Here is a 16,289-nt window from a genome sequence, read left to right as displayed (position 1 = left end):
ACAGCCTTCCCCTGCCTCCACAGCAGCCTCGGCCCTGGCCAACCCGTGCGGCAGAAAACCTGAGTCGGGAATGACACCGGGGACCACCCCCTCTGTAAGCCACTAGGCCGGTCCTAAAAGAGTAATTAGGGCTTAAGAAGTGTCTTTCAGTCATTGGCCATCTTGTTTTCTGTTACCTTTCCGGGGTTGACGTTCTCTCACCATCCCTCTTTCTACCAGAGTAATTTTAGAAGGAGCTGCACATGTAAATGTAACATGCTATCATGGCAATTATAACAAGCCATTTACCTGCATCAAGTACACTTGCACGGGAATGTCCTATTGACATTTCAATGGCCTGGATTGTAGCAATTTTCGAAAGCCCACTTACATGGGTAAAATACATTTACATGTGTAAAACTCAATTTTAAGCATGCAAATACTTTTGAAAATGACTCTCTAAGGTTTTCTCAGAAGGAGAGAAGGGGGATGGTTTTTTAATGACTGATCTTTGATTTGGTTTTAAGAATTACATGGAAGAAGGAATAATATGTGTGTTTGGATTCATGTTTTCTGTAAATTAGCTGAAGATCCCTGTTTTCCACATCTGATGTGTTAGAGGTTCTGCAAATCAGATAGAGGCAGCCAAATGCTAACATTGAGCAATTTCTTGCAAATGTGATTTTTCAAACATTCACTTTTCGACTCAAGGAGAAATTTTTTATTTTTATTTTTTCATTTTTCTTTACCTGTTGGCAGCTCAGAATCTGTTTTCTTTTTCTTTAAATATTTCTCTCTTTTTTTCTTCCCCTCTCCCTTTTTATGAAAATGATCTTTGTAGTTCCAGAAGAGAGAGAGAGTTTCTAAACTTTTGCATGGAACATGTCTATTAGAGGGGTCAGCATTTTGAAAAAGCAGCACAGGATACTACAAACCATGTTTCAGCATATTTGATTGGAAATTAACTGAAAGTTCAACAAGATTTGTTTTTCTTTTTCTTAGGGACAGAAAGCGGCCGAGGGAGTGTATTGACTCGGATTTTGCAGAAAGGTGAGCATGGCGGAATGTAATGTCTGTAGGTGATCTCTTGCCGTTGACATGATTCGTTCCGCAAAGAACTGGAAGTCATGGAGTTCGTCTTGAAACGTAACGCTGCCTCTGGTTGATCTCCTACTTAACATTGGTACATCTTTATGTAGGAATTCAATACCTCTTTTAATTGATCAATTAAGAGGGAGGTTTTAGTTTTTTGTCTTCCCAAAGAATCAGGCCGATACAGTACAGTGCGCTCGGACAGAGTGCACTCTTAGCCGGCATTTGGAAACGCGTTTTGGACGCGCTAGCTTTACCCCTTATTCAGTAAGGGGTAATAGCGCGTCCAAAACGCGTGTCCAACCCCCCGAACCTAATAGCGCCCGCAACATGCCAATGCATGTTGATGGCCCTATTAGGTATTCCTGCGTGATTCACTAAGTAAAATGTGCAGCCAAGCCGCACATTTTACTTTCAGAAATTAGCGCCTACCGAAAGGTAGGCGCTAATTTCTCTGGGCACCGGGAAAGTGCACAGAAAAGCAGTAAAAACTGCTTTTCTGTGCACCCTCCGACTTAATATCATGGCGATATTAAGTCGGAGGTCCCGAAAGTTTAAAAAAGTAAAAAAAAAAATAAATTTGAAATAGGCTCGTGGGTTGAAAACTGGACGCTCAATTTTGCCGGCGTCCGGTTTCCGAACCCGTGGCTGTCAGCGGGCTCGAGAACCGACACAGGCAAAATTGAGCGTCGGCTGTCAAACCCGCTGTCCCTACTGCCTCTTTTTACCGCCAGGCCTAATTTTAATAAATTAAAATACTGAATCGCGTGCACAGGAGATTGGCCTGTGCACGCGCTGGGAGAGCGGGCGCTCTCCCGCGTTTTAGTGTATCGGCTCGAATGTGAACATAAGGAGAAGGCCCATGCAAAAAGCTGGAAGTTGTCAACCAACGAGGACAGATTCAAGGGACAAATGCAGTAGCAGCACAACTTGCAACTGAAAAGATCGAAATCCTCTGACATTGGCATTCTTCCATCTGACACTGGGCACGTTGACTCTTGAAATTAGAGTTTTTCCTAGTGTGTAACCAGATGGACTCAGGACCAATGTCAGCAGATGGAGACTGAGTCAGATTTCAAAGCTGACGTCACCCTACATACACTCCTGCAGTGACCTCAGCCCTTCAGTATTTCTCCGTCTCCAGTAGACAGTGGACGTACCTCTCCCTAGGGGATTGCTGTACTATTTGGAAGGAGAAATTCTACTTTCTAAATAGAAGGAAAATTGAGCCCCGCTCTCCTGAGGTGATATCTAAAAGGTCCTTCCCCCAATTGAGAATTCCCAAGGCGATTTCCGAGATCCCTCAGAGGTGTGCCTTCTCCAGTAACTGGTTCCCGGCATAGACTTTGCTGCTTAAGCAGCTGAAAGGCAGTGGGTGCAGGAAGCCAAGCGCGGCGGTGACAGCGAAAGCCCTCTCCTCCTGGAACCGGAGACCGTCTCTGTGCTCAGCTGGTAAGTGCTGAGCGCAGGTAAGTTTAAAAAAAAAAAAAGGATGATTTACCTCCCGATTCAGAGCCATTTGGAGGAGTCTCGGTAAGACTTCCTCTGGTCTCCCTTGCTTGGCGCGCCGTACCGTTGTCATTCCCAATCCCGTTGAGGTAAGAGGAAGTGGGCTTCCAAGCCACTCTCTCACTCCAGCAACTCCACAAAGTTAAAAAGAAAAAGACACCGGGTAGGAACATTCAGGCTTCAATGTATGGAGTGGGCTGGTGTTCAGAAGGCAGCGCCATGAAGCGTTTTATGCATGGATGTCATGAAGGGAGCGTTGATGTCCAGTTAAAATGTCTCATTTATAACTTGTTGCTTGACCTTTATTTCTACTTAGAAATAGACTAACACGGCATCCCTGCTGGTTTATTTTTAAAAAAATCAAATTTCCTTCTGCAGTTCAGTTTAGAGCACATTCTGAGTACTGAGGTTCTTTTTTCCACTACCAGAGAGCGCTATTGTTTGATGCTCTGCTTTTCCGCCACCTGCTGTCCTTCCTTCCTCCTTCAGCCTCCCTGCCTCCTCCCTTTTAGTCTACACCCTCCCCCCCCCCCAAGCTTTATTTCCACCTTCTCTCTGTTGCTCTCCCCTCTCTCTTTCAACCTCTATCCATTCCCCCATCTTTTTTTATTTCTCCCTCTATCCCACCTGCAATAGCAGGACCCTCCAGGCTTGGGCTCCACGGCAGAGGCTGTGGTACGCTCTTGCTCGAGTCTGGGCCTAGGCCGACTCTTGATACCCTCCCACCACCATGATAATTCACTTGGGGATGCACCAGCCGAGGCTCTTAAGCCTTCAGCCCAGATCCCACAGGTCCAAAGGGGGCAAAACACGGCAGCCGCTCCCGGGATCTACCTCCGAGACGCGGCGGCTCGGCGCGCTTACGTTGTGGCTTTGTCTGCCTGCTCACTGGCCCTACCTCTGACGTCAGTGCTGCATGCGCTCCTGACAGCATCACACACACACACGGATGTGCTAGAAGAGGAATAGCCTGCTAATTTGTAAAGTGCAAGCATTTTGTTCTGTGCGAGTCTTCACAGAGTGTGCAACTTGCCACAGTGAGGCAGGTCTTAGCACTGGAAATCCTAAATGGCAGGGCTGCTGGGGAGGTCCTGCAGCTTGGCGGTCTGTGCTGCAGGTTTTTCTTTTGCTGCTGCGGGGTTTGGAAAGGGCGGCTTCGTGATGTGAGAAATGCCTTTGGGATGCCTTTCTTCTTTTTCTTCTTGCTCTCTCACTCCATCACTTGTCTGGCAGCGGATAGCACGCTACCCGTCGGGCTGTGATGGAGCCCCAGCCACTTTCTGTAAACTATAAATCTATAGCTCAGATGTTTCTTGCCAGCTGCTTCGTCTAAGCAGACCGTGAGATGCAGCAAAGAGGTTTAGAGGCTGCTGAGTAGAGATTCTTGGCAGGCTTCATTAATTCCGCAAGGAAGGTTCCCTGAAATTATGATGAGTCAGCGTTTTAGGGCCAATGACCCCTTATCCTTCATCGGCTTCCATACCGTAACATAGCTGGCTGTGTTCAGCGGCATGGCCGTGCCACTGAATATACCCAGCTATCTTAAAGCTAGCCAGGTAAGTATAACTGGCCAACTTTAGGGACAAGCCAGCCTATGGTGCAACCAGAGTTAGCCGCATAGCTTGTGCGGCTAACTCTGGCCCACCTTGGAACGCCCCCGACTTGTGTGGCTAAATCCCTATAACAAAAGCAGCAGATGCTGTGCTTCTCTTTGCTTTCCTGTCAGGAAGTCGTGCGGTTGCTGCATTTGTCCCCCGTCAGTGCGTGGACGTAAAAGGCCAGTACATCTTTTCATTGGACTAACTTAATACAGTTCTTGACTCGCTTTCAGCAGCAAAGTCTTCTATCATCAGCTGACAATATTACATTTTTTTTTGTCCTTATTGACCTTTCCTTCCAGTCTTGTAGATTCTCATTTTATTTGCTTGAGTATTTTTTTTAATTAATTGCTCCCTATAGCAATCCTCACCTTCATTACTGAGTGGGTGACGCATCAGAAAAACCTTTCCATGTGACCGCATGTTTGAGATGACAGACGGATCAGAACAGTGCAGGCTTTGGGTTCAGTGTGCTAGCTGCCAGCTTCCCTCCTTTTGTTTAGCTCTTCCAAACCAGGAATCGGGAGCACATATTTCTTGCAACATGTGAATGCTTTTGCATTTTGCCTGCTGGCAACTGTTGAGGAGCACTTGGTGCTCTCTCTCTCTCTCTCTCTCATTCACTGCTTGGCTGCCGTGATCAGGTCTTCAGAGTGAAATGCCTGTAAATCGTGACAAGTGCACTTTACCCTCGCACCTCTGTGATGCCACACGATTGCCATTAATAGGTATTTATTTTGTGTGTTTCTGATGGGGGGGGGGGGTAATTTTCAAAGGGATTCCATGACCAAATGGGCAGAGAAAGGGGCCTTGTTTGAACATTGCCTTAGGCCCCCTGCATGGAAAAGGACAGCGCCGGATTAGGGGTGGTGACGGCCAGAGAAAGTCACAGGTTACTTGGAATGCCAGTGCAGGGATCTGAATCGCTTTAGCCTGTAATCTCTGCACCGGCAAGGTACGTGGCGTAGATACTCCTCGGGGTACCAGCCCGCTGCGAATTTTCAGCTGAACACTGGACTCTAAATTTATTATCTGTTCTTCCATAAGAGAGATGCTCAAGGCAGAGGCCAATCAATATCAAAAAACAATACAATAACAACATATAAAATAAATGAAAACAAAACATAAACAATACATAAAAATATCATATACAGCATACTGAAAACAACATAGGTCAAAAAGCCATAAAACGAAGGCAATAAAATACTAAAATATAAATACAATGAATCCTTAAAAAGTTAGCATGCACCAAAAGTGCCTTTACAAAGTGATGGACCTCAAAGGACCCTGGTGTCTAAGGCATGTTGTATTTCTGGCCTGGTAATAGATGTAGCCACTTTGAGATGATGAACGTGGCAGCCACTGTGTTTGAGAGAGCTGTCCGCACCTGCCCTTGCTGATACTTTAATAATTTCCAGAACTGTCTGTACACGCAGCCGCTTGCAAGATAAAAGCACAGTTGCGACCGCTCTCCTTGAAATGCTGATGAAAGCCACTTCTGCCATTTGGTTAGCAGCTAAAATATAGTGTAGGGCAGCAGCTGAGCACGTGGGGTGAGGGGGTACTGCCACCTTTCCACGGAATGGGTTTGGGTAAATGCAGGTCTCTCTCAGCGCCGGTTGAGACGTATTTTTAAAATATTTATATGCCGCGGCCTACAGTAAAAACATAGATAGGTAATAATGAAACAACTCTCGGTACAATGATGAACCTGACTGATAATTACTCAGCTGGCAGCAGATACCGGGGGGGGTCATGAGCTCTTCTAAAGTAAATGCATCAGTTAAAAAATGGGGCCAGATGTAGTATTAAATATGAATGCAGGTTAAGAACATAAGAACATGCCATACTGGGTCAGACCAAGGGTCCATCAAGCCCAGCATCCTGTTTCCAACAGTGGCCAATCCAGGCCATAAGAACCTGGCAAGTACCCAAAAACTAAGTCTATTCCATGTTACCATTGCTAATGGCAGTGGCTATTCTCTAAGTGAACTTAATAGCAGGTAATGGACTTCTCCTCCAAGAACTTATCCAATCCTTTTTTAAACACAGCTACACTAACTGCACTAACCACATCCTCTGGCAACAAATTCCAGAGTCTAATTGTGCGTTGAGTGAAAAAGAACTTTCTCTGATTAGTTTTAAATGTGCCCCATGCTAACTTCATGGAGTGCCCCCCTAGTCTTTCTACTATCCGAAAGAGTAAATAACAGATTCACATCTACCCGTTCTAGACCTCTCATGATTTTAAACACCTCTATCATATCCCCTCTGTCGTCTCTTCTCCAAGCTGAAAAGTCCTAACCTCTTTAGTCTTTCCTCATAGGGGAGCTGTTCCATTCTCCTTATCATCTTGGTAGCAACCTAGAAAATGTGGCATTGTCTCTCGATAGTACCAAACTGTAGGAAATAGAATGCAGCGAGAGTTATTGAAATTTAGTGTGGTGATGAAGAGTTTTTTCACAGTCTGAGGCTGCTGAGGTATTGCTGTGCACTAGGTATATGTGTGTGGGTAGTTCCTGAAATTGCTTTTGACCTGCTTCATTCTTTTGCAGGCTACTGCACATGCACTATTCATATATTATGCCGCAAACATATTTCAGGAATGGGGCGTTTGTAGGTGGGATTGATAGACTCGCCCGATGATCAGCTGGTGTCCAGAATCCTGGCTTTGCAATCCGTGCAGATCTGATCCCGGATGAAAAGGCGGCATTCCCAGTACCCGATGACGTTAGGACCTGATTTACTTAAGGCTTTTCTTTCCTTCTGTGTCTAAGGGGGGGAGACAAAGCTCACTAAAACAAGGCCTTAGGTCAGCCGTGCGGCTCTGAAAAAGAAATAGAAATGCGTCTGATTTGGGGGGGGGGGGGGGGATTTTTATGTTTAAATCGGACAAACACATTGAGCTTCAGAAAATGTGGTCAGAAACTTGAGGGTATGACCTGTGACTGCTAATTGGATCTCTCTTGAGCTGAGTCATTTGCACCTACTGGAGCCTGCTTATTCTGTGGGGGTCAGAGAGCCCCCGTGGCCGGGACAAGGGCCTGTGGCCTCTCTTGCTTAAGTGGTTGTTTCAGAATCCCAGGAAGCAGGATTTCCCCCATGCCCATAAAATGGGAGACCGTTCTCAATAAGTTTGCCCCCTTGGCATGTCTGCTAGCAGCCTGTTTACAGCGCCAAAAGCAGACCTCTTAATGGGAGAGATTTAATGGGATTTAGAAAATTGTTTGCATAGACATTTCCAGCCGTTCTCATTTTGATTTTGCCATTTTAGAAATGACAGAGCAGTCCTTTTCCTGATCTTTTAATTAATGGTATGCTCTCGGCATGACAGAGTATTGAAGGTAGAGATTTTATTTTATTTTTTGCTGAGTTAACACCATTTGGGGCAGGTCAAAAGTTTGAAGGTCCACGAGAATGAAAAGCCAGAATCCAAAAAAAAAAGTGGCATTTCTGAGTAACTGCTGTTGTAAGGCAAGTTTACAGCTGTAGGAGAAGCTGTTGCATGCTTAATGCAAATAATTCTTAATGTTTTGGGTTTTTTTTTTTTTAATATAAATTAGGGCCTGTTCTGGAGTATGCATGTCCACTTGTAGCACTCGTACAGGCCTAGATTGTCAGGAAGCGACAGGAGATGGGTAGAAACTAGACCCCGTTATCCTGGGTGTTACTCGTTCCATAGCTGGGAATGAAAAGCTGCGGTGAGCAGGAGGATAGGAGATAGTGGAGTTGGCCTTATATCAAGGGAGTATTTTGTAAGAAAAGCCCTCGATTAAAAGACCACCAGCTCATTTCTGTGTTTTTTTTGTTTGCTTAAGGAAAATAAGTAGCAGTGCCATGCCGAAGAGGCATGACCAGCACTCGCGTAGCACTTCTTTTCCAAAGTTTTTCACGGAACAGTGAAATAAAGCAAAATGGTTTTATGTTGTGCCTTTTTTAAAAAAAAATTTCTTTCCTTCCCGCAGTAAAAGGAGCAGGAAAGGAGACAAAAATGGAAAGGGTTTGCGCCACTTTTCCATGAAAGTGTGTGAGAAAGTTCAGCGCAAAGGAACCACCTCCTATAACGAAGTAGCGGACGAACTGGTTTCAGAGTTTACCAACGCCGGCAACCACCTGGCCGGAGATTCTGTAAGTAGAGGCCTGATTTCTGCCCGGCATCTGCCTTTTGCAATCCCTCGCCCAGCAGCTGCCCCTGGTGAGCCTCCGTAGGAAAGTCTGGGGGAGGGGAGCGCTTTCCGTGTGCATACGCTTTCTGCCGAGGTCCAGAAGGTTTTACTAGGTGGGGCCAGTAAGTTCTGGGAAGTAACGGCAAAGCCTTTTAAAGGTCCTTCACTGTATTTATTTTCATTTTTTTTCCTCCTTCATTTCGTGTAAGATTGGTGCTAAGGAAAACCTCCCCCCCCCCCGCCCCCTGGTGTTTAGTGGTTGGAACTGCAGGCTTATGGGCTGCATATCTCTGTAGCTTCTACCTGCAGAATTTTTAAAAGCACTGTTTTGATAGGCTAAATCGAAATTCTGTTTTGAAATTCATAATCGCAGAGGCAGAGTGGTGCTATAACACTTATATTTCACCCTTAAAGGGTGTACATCTTTTAAATTATTTCATCCACATATTTTTCTTTTGACTGTCGTCAGTCTGTTCATACAGCTCTGGCTTGTCCTGTTATGGAATGCAGGGGGGCTAAAGAATCAGCAGGCAGGTAGAAATTCCTGACACATAATAGAAGCAAAGAAGCAGAGGAAATACGTTTCCCATCAATAAGCAGACTGAATTAGCTATTACTTGTGGGTGATGTCATCCGGTGGCACCGGACAGACTCGTCTCTCCAAGCTAATAGAGCTCCAAGTTGTACTGAGCATGTGCTGGAGTTCTCGAGTAGACATTGCTTCATGAGCCTCCTCGGTCATTGTTTTATATGAGCTGAAGCATGCTCGTGATCTTGATCTTCCCTCTTCTCTTCCCTACTTTTCTGGATTTTGCCCTTCTATTTTTGTTGCCTCGCTGCCTTAGCAAGAGCACTTTTCAGTCATCCTCATTTAAAAAAAAAAAAAAAAAAGAGAGAAACTGACAGAACCGCAGAAAGAGAGGGTTCTAGAAGCTTTGTCTGGCAAAAAGGCTGCATCTTCCTCTAGTTACAAGAGCTGTGTCTGTGGAATAATGTCCCTGATGAATGGCCACCAGGTCTGCTATCATTGACTGAACCATGACCAGCCAGTCTGCCCCCACTGCAGTCATATATCACTGTGGGCCCGGCGCGACAGAGCAGCTAAAATGCTCACAGTTTGTCGATCACCCACCCGGAGTCCCTCCTCGGGACATCAAAGCATGTTTATTACTCCCCCTACATCAACTGTATGGGACGGACCCATGGTCAATTCCTGAACACTGTGGCGCAGCTCAGCATGCATCAAAGAAGCACCAGCCCTTATCAGCACAGATCACATCAAAGTGCCCAAAACATGCCTCCTTGATGCATGCTGCATCAAAGCACCCAAAGCTCAATGCATTGATGCGCAGAAAACACCTACACACAGAACACGAAGCTAGACGCATTCAGTGCATGGAGCACTGACACAAAGTGCATCGACACCCCCAAAGCCATCTGCTTCAAATCACCTGACTCATGTCACATTGAAGCACCTGAAGCCCGACTCCTCAACACATTCAGCCCACCAAGACTTCTTCCGATGTGTACAGGCCTGTCTTTTCCTCCATGGCCTCACAGATCTTCCTCACGGTCAAGATCATCTTCTCATCACAATTTAGAACATTCCAAGAGCAAGACGTGCTCATCTTCCGCCTCAGGGACTTCTTATCATTCCCATGATGCCACTTCATCTGCACCTAAGGAGCCTGTGCCGCAGTCCATCTGCAGGCAGCCTTACCCACTGTTTTTGGTCCAGCTGAAGAGATTTTGCATCTGCCTCCCCTGATTACCAGAGTGCTACCTGGTGAGCAGCTACTCTCCCAGGGCCTTCGGTTGGATGCACCTGACCTGATTTATTCTCTTACCAATATCGTCATTCGGCCCTGACCTCAAGACACAGCCTCTTAGTTTCAGAGGAAAATGGCGCAGAGGACCCAATAGTCCATAGATCAAGTGTCACAAATTGTAAGAATGTTCTTCACCTTATTTGCCAGGGAGACATGCAGCTCAGTATAGCCATTTCTCTCCACCTTCGCACAAGCAGTGGCTTCAGCATCTCCCTTACCACTGACAAGTTCCTTGGCTGTCATCCCATGGGAGTTGTCTTCTTCAAATGCAGTGGAGTCGTCTTGTTTTCCCATGACGGACCTTCCCTCCTCTCTCCTAGCTATTCCGGCAGAACTGGCATCATCTCTGTGCTCCTCAGAGCATTCCTGACCCAGCAGGGGATCCTCAGGTGGCTCTGAGGAAGACTCAACGGGAATCCCCTGTCAGAAGCTCTGGACCACTCTTCTCCACCTGAGCATGTCACTTTCCCTAAGTTTGTAGAAAAGATAGGGAATGCCCTTGGGGATAAAGGTCTGTAAAGATAAAGATCCTTGAGTAGAAGTGATGTCCGTGTAACAAATCCTTGACTTTCCTCCGGAGCCTGTAACGTTACCGACTCACCAGGTTTTGGACATGTTACAAATGCAGAAATGGAAAATGCCCATTTCTGGAACAGAAGCACCAGCACAAAAGCTTGATTTCAAATACTGGATGCAAACAGCTATGGAGTATTCCAGTTGCCCCACCAGTGGTGGTGGAGTCTGCCCTCAAGAGTGCTAAAAAGACCAGAATCAATTCAAACTCACTGTCTGGGGAAAAATCATCAACTCCTTGACTTCTTTAGCAAGAAAGTCTTGGAGGGGTCTATGCTTGTAGCCAGAATTGCTCACCATCAGTTCCATATGGTACAATACATTCACGATTGCATTCAGAAGCTAAAACCATTTGTTGGCTCCAAGATTCATCAACTCCTTTGCACTGTGAATGAATCCTTTGACACCATCGCCTGGACATCTGCATCCTCAATCGAGGCTCGCTGTATGGCATGGTTTCACATCAACAATATCCCGAGAGGACATCCATGAAAAGTTTGCAGACTTACCCTGCTCTGGGGGACAACCTCTTCGGTGAAAAGTTGTGGGAAACAGTTTCCCAAATCAAGGATGTAGCCGTGCAGTCTCATATCAATGGAACCAGAGAAACCATAGACATTTAGACGGTTGTACTATTTCTATTTGAAGCCCTCCTGTCAAAGGAATCCCTTCTGCTCTTATCGGTAATAATCACGTCCCGCCGTTGCCAACACAAAGAAAGCAGAAGCAGCTCCTTGCAGGGCCCCCAAGAGAGGGAACACGGGCAGCCTAAATCCACTACAAAGGCCAAGCCTAAGCAGAGGCCACGTTTTTGATCCAGGATTCTCAAAGCAGGATCTGAACTTTCCAGCCCTTCTGGCATGTCCCTTACCTATGGATTCCTGGGTCTTTTGGATCCTCAGTTCTGGGTACTGTTTGCATTCTGACTAAGCTGTGCCAAGGCAGGTGGGCAGCGCCGTGAAAGCTCCTGATGCTGTCCAGATCCCCGTGCGGCATTATTAAGAGAGCTAGAAGTGCGTAGCTACTATTTTAAGGCAAGAGCGAAAAGCTGTTGATGACTGCCAGCAGAGATTTTGCAGCTGCTTATGCCATAAGATTTAGTATTTGGGATCCATTGTAATGTTGATCAGTAGAAATCAGCCTTATTCCTACATCCTAAAACGTCAGGTTCAATTAAAGGAGGAGAAGAGAGCAAAACATTATTTTTACTACTTCATTGGTGGTGTACCTAATCCTAGAAACATTTTAACTACATATATTATTTTTGTTAGTTGAAGCCTTAATGTTCAAGAGACCTGAAATATCAGTGACCTACCTCATTCCATACTGTGCACTTACACAACTCAGAGAATCTTTATTATTATTTTTGCTTATGAGGTTGAATCTCTTGCTCCTCAGTCTTACAGAGAGGCTGTGGATGCTGCTGAAACTTAGCCCCTAGGCCCTGGGACGATGGAAGTCCCAGCCATTGTACAACAGTGACACCTTCTGGCAGGTTAAGGGTGCAGCCGCAGCGGAGCCGTGCTATGTGTGGTGCCCGGCTGAGGATTGTTCCTGTAATGCTTGGAGCTACTGGGAAGGTGGCAAAGCCCCGGGGAACTGAGAGAGAAGGCCAGGGGCCCCCATAGCCTCCAGTAGAGGCTGCTTCCAGTTAAATTGGAAGCATAGAGGAGGGAATGGAGAACTTCCAGTTTTGAGATTTGAGTTGACGCATCGGCTTCTCTTCATGTCTGGGACCTTCGGTTTTTCTTTTTTGTACTGACAACTGTGTTGTCGGTGCAGCCGTTTTGCTGAATTTAGGGGGCTTTGTTTGCAAATTGCTGTAGAGGAGGCTGCTCGGCCAGCAGGAGCTGAACTTCAAGCTGAAGAGAGCGGCCAATGTAAAATAACTTTAAATTAACCATGGGCTGCCTTGGGAGGTGTCCTACCTGCGGAGAATAATAATTAGATGGTCAGAAAAGCAAAGTCTGAACTCTTCCTTCTCAAAAAAAAAAAAAAAAAAAGTGTGAGGAATCCCAGCTAATGAGAGAAATAGGAAATATATGCGTTCATAGCTGCGGGTGAACATTTGTTTTTCCTTTTAATCATATCATATAAGCCAAAGAAAATGTTTGCCTTGATTGCGGAGTATTCCAATCACTCGGCAGGGTGCCGTTCCAGCCCGGGCAGGGCAGGAGAATAAAATGCACTTTGTAATGGCGCTGTTCTTACTGCTTCAGCGTTTTGAGAGTATTTGTCAGGTTAGAAGTCAAGCGGCGGGCCAAAGCACTGCCTCCTCAGAAAACAAGCATTACTTAGCCTGTGTCCCTTTGCCAAGAAAGCACTTAACAGAAGATCAGACAAATAGCTGAGGTGAATTTCTCTGTCTTTTTTTCAAATCTCATTTTGCCCGCTTCGTGTAATTTCGGGATGTGGAGGTTTCCCCCCTCTTTCTCTCTCTCTCTCTCTCTCTCCATCGCCTCGCCAGATCCCTCTCTGCACGTTTGTTGGAAATCCTGACTGAGTTGTAACATCTGTGAAAGTAAAAACGACATTTTGAAATTGATTTTTTTGGGGGGGGGGGGGGGGGGAGGGGCGAATGGGAAGGTGGGGGGGGGGAGGAAGGAAGCCATCCGGAGGAGGGGATATATTTCTGAAAACTGGCGCCTTCTCGTTGATTCGTCTCGTGTGCAGAGGGGGACACCGGGGGCTTGGATGCTGTGCTCCCTGGAGCTCCCCAGACATCGAGAGACCTGAAAGAGCATCGGGAAGGGGCCCTGCAGCCCTTGCCCCAGCAGCACAGGTCCAGCTGGAGAGCAGCAATACCGTTGCCCAGTTTCAGACACTAAATTCAGCTCTGAAAGGAACTCTGATGCTCAACTCAGCAAACCAGATTCAGTTAATATATTGCTCGTAGAGTAGCAGCATTGAACAGAATTCCCTCAAAATCCAGCCTAAATCTGCTGCTCTGGACTCTTTCTCCTGCTGTTAATCTCATCCTGTGTAATTTGTTTCCCCCGAGCTGCTTTATTTACGCCGGGTATTTTATGTCTCCTCAATCTGAAAATGATTTTTATGAGCCAGGTTCATAATGAGAGCACAGGCTTTCAAAGCTCGGTCTTTCTCTCCCCCCCCCCCCCCCCCCCCAATCTGGCCATAAATTTGTGGTGATCACGGTGCCCGTAACTCAGGGGAGTGCCTGTTTTTAAACTGTGGATTGCTTCTGTTGTGCTTTCCCCGGGGGTGGCTGCACGCACCGATTCTCAATGGTTGCAAAAGAAATCTGCGGCAAGACGGAATCCCCCTCCGCGCCTTATCAGGGGCCATTGCGGTCCACACAGGCCCGGAAAATACATTTTAAATACTGTTTTTTATTGCGTCCTGTTTATGAACGCCACCCTGGGCGTCGGAGGAGAGAATAGCGTGCGGGGTGCTGAGGCGATGGAGGTCCTTTCCAGGCTGGGACGACCGCTTCTCTAGTTTTGTTAGGGGGGTCTCTCTCTTTTTTTAAAAATTGATTATTATTGCATGCGCGGGGTAAAGCAGCGTCAGAAGTCAGCAGGTGCTGTTTTCAGGAGCAGTTGAGGGAACCGTTCTCTCTCTCTCCCGCCCCAGTGTTCTTCAGAGCCCTCGTTTGGAAAGGGGGGGGGGAGGGGACATTCGGGGTCATGGAGGCTCATCGGTCCGGGAAGGGGGGGATCAGTCGGGGCCGCAGATCTTTTGCATAGGGGGTGGAGGTTGCTCGGGGTCACCGGGAGTCTTGATTGTATGTGTCGGGGCCACCGGGGGGGTAGGGGGTGTGTCGCGCTTTTGTGGGGATGGAGGGGAGTCAGTGGGGGGGGGCCTTTTCTTGTCATGTTGGTGGGGGGGGGGGGGAGCATGAAATACCCCGTGCTGGCCGGCCCTTTCCCTTTTGGGCCAGTTAGCTGAGGGGGTCTGGGGATGACGTGTGGGCCTGCTGTACTTTGCAGGCTTTGCCCACCTGCTAGGACCACTGCTCAGCTGGCCCACAGAGTGAACCTGTGCATTACCCGTCGAGTGCTGTTTTTAGCCTGCATGGTAAACATTTTTAGGTTGTCCAGACTAAAATGTTTTTTTAACGCTAGATTTAGGGCACAGACCCCCCATTATTCTGAATCTGCTGACTCTTTATTTATTTATTTTTTCCCCCTTCTCCCTTAACCCTCTTTGGTTTCAGCAGGCGTACGATCAGAAGAACATCAGGCGTCGCGTGTACGACGCCCTGAACGTGCTTATGGCCATGAACATCATATCCAAAGAGAAAAAAGAAATCAAATGGATTGGCCTGCCTACAAACTCTGCCCAGGAATGCCAGAACCTAGAGGTAAGAGGGGGGCGCCAGCTCCGGGATGTGCCCGGTGGTGCAGTGCGGTCAGTCCGGCCTACGCTCTGCCTCGCCGATGCGCCCCGGCGGCAACGGGCGCTCATTCCTGCCTTAAACGCAGATCTTCTACGTACTGTGGGAGCCTGAAAACGTTGGCGGTACCTAAAACGGGGGCTGAGGCTTTTGGATTTTTCTGTTGAGGGTATTTTCGGAGCGGATGCCGCTTACCCCTCCCACTTCTACGCTCTGTTGGGCTCGGTAACCCCGGTTAGTGTCTTGAGTAGCAGCCAGCACTACGAAGTGTGGCCTTTACCGGCTGTATGGAAGTCCTGCCCGGCAGGAGTGAGGGATGGAAGACGACATTTCCTGTTTCTGTCGTACGTCCCCATCCTGAGATGCAGCTCACCCGGGTTCTCCTTGATCCGGAAGTGGCCAGGGACAATTCTCAGCTCTGCAGCAGGAATTGAGAGTAATTATCACGGCGATGGATCCGCACATCAGCCAGTGTATTCTTGAGAAATGGGAGGCGATTAAGACCTTCAGTCCTGGCGACCAATCGGCAACCTCTTTACTGGATGGGGTAAGAATTGCAATTGAGAGGCTGCACAGGACAAGCAAGAATTCAGCATTTTCTTTGTCCCAGCAGTTTGCTCCTGCTCCTTTTGGCTTTGGTTGAATTGAAAACGGATTCCTCTGGCACCAGGAGCTGCCATTCACAATGGGGCGGATTTTCAGAGCCCTGCTCGCGTAAATCCGCCCAAAACTGGGCGGATTTAGGCGAGCAGGGCCCTGCGCGCCGGGAAGCCTATTTTACATAGGCCTACCGGCGCGCGCAGAGCCCCGGGACTCGCGTAAGTCCCGGGGTTCTCCGAGGGGGGCGTGTCGGGGGCGGTCCCGGTCGTCGCGGCGTTTTCGGGGCGTGTCGGCAGCGTTTTGGGGGCGGGTACGGGGGCGTGGCTATGGCCCGGGGCGGTACGGGGGCGTGGCCGCGCCCTCCGTACCCGCCCCCAGGTCGCGTCCCGGCGCGCAGGAGGCCCGCTGGCGCGCGGGGATTTACGCCTCCCTCTGGGAGGCGTAAATCCCCCAACAAAGGTAAGGGGGGGGTGTAGACAGGGCCGGGCGGGTGGGTTAGGTAGAGGAAGGGAGGGGAAGGTGAGGGGAGGGCGTTAGAGGATTCCCTCCGAGGCCGCTCCGATTTCGGAGCGGCCTTGGAGGGAAC

General features: G+C 47.8%; 1 protein-coding gene across 3 annotated transcripts in view; it reads left to right on the top strand.

Annotated features, from left to right (window-relative positions):
• Nucleotides 1-16,289, top strand: part of TFDP2 (transcription factor Dp-2) — a 145,630-nt gene that overhangs the window by 77,226 nt on the left and 52,115 nt on the right. For 2 of the 3 annotated variants that reach the window (XM_029616366.1, XM_029616364.1), the window contains exons 4-6: nt 982-1,029; nt 8,144-8,306; nt 14,924-15,070. In XM_029616366.1, the coding sequence (XP_029472226.1) occupies nt 982-1,029; nt 8,144-8,306; nt 14,924-15,070 (358 nt within the window). The remainder of the gene's footprint in view (nt 1-981; nt 1,030-8,143; nt 8,307-14,923; nt 15,071-16,289) is intronic. The other variant, XM_029616365.1, reaches the window with a different exon arrangement.

The sequence above is a fragment of the Rhinatrema bivittatum genome, chromosome 9 (genome assembly GCF_901001135.1).
Source record: "Rhinatrema bivittatum chromosome 9, aRhiBiv1.1, whole genome shotgun sequence".
In the NCBI taxonomy this organism is placed as follows: Eukaryota; Metazoa; Chordata; class Amphibia; order Gymnophiona; family Rhinatrematidae; genus Rhinatrema; species Rhinatrema bivittatum.
The sequence above is the reverse complement of the archived record's forward strand: the minus strand, read 5'-3'. Positions and strand labels throughout refer to the sequence as shown.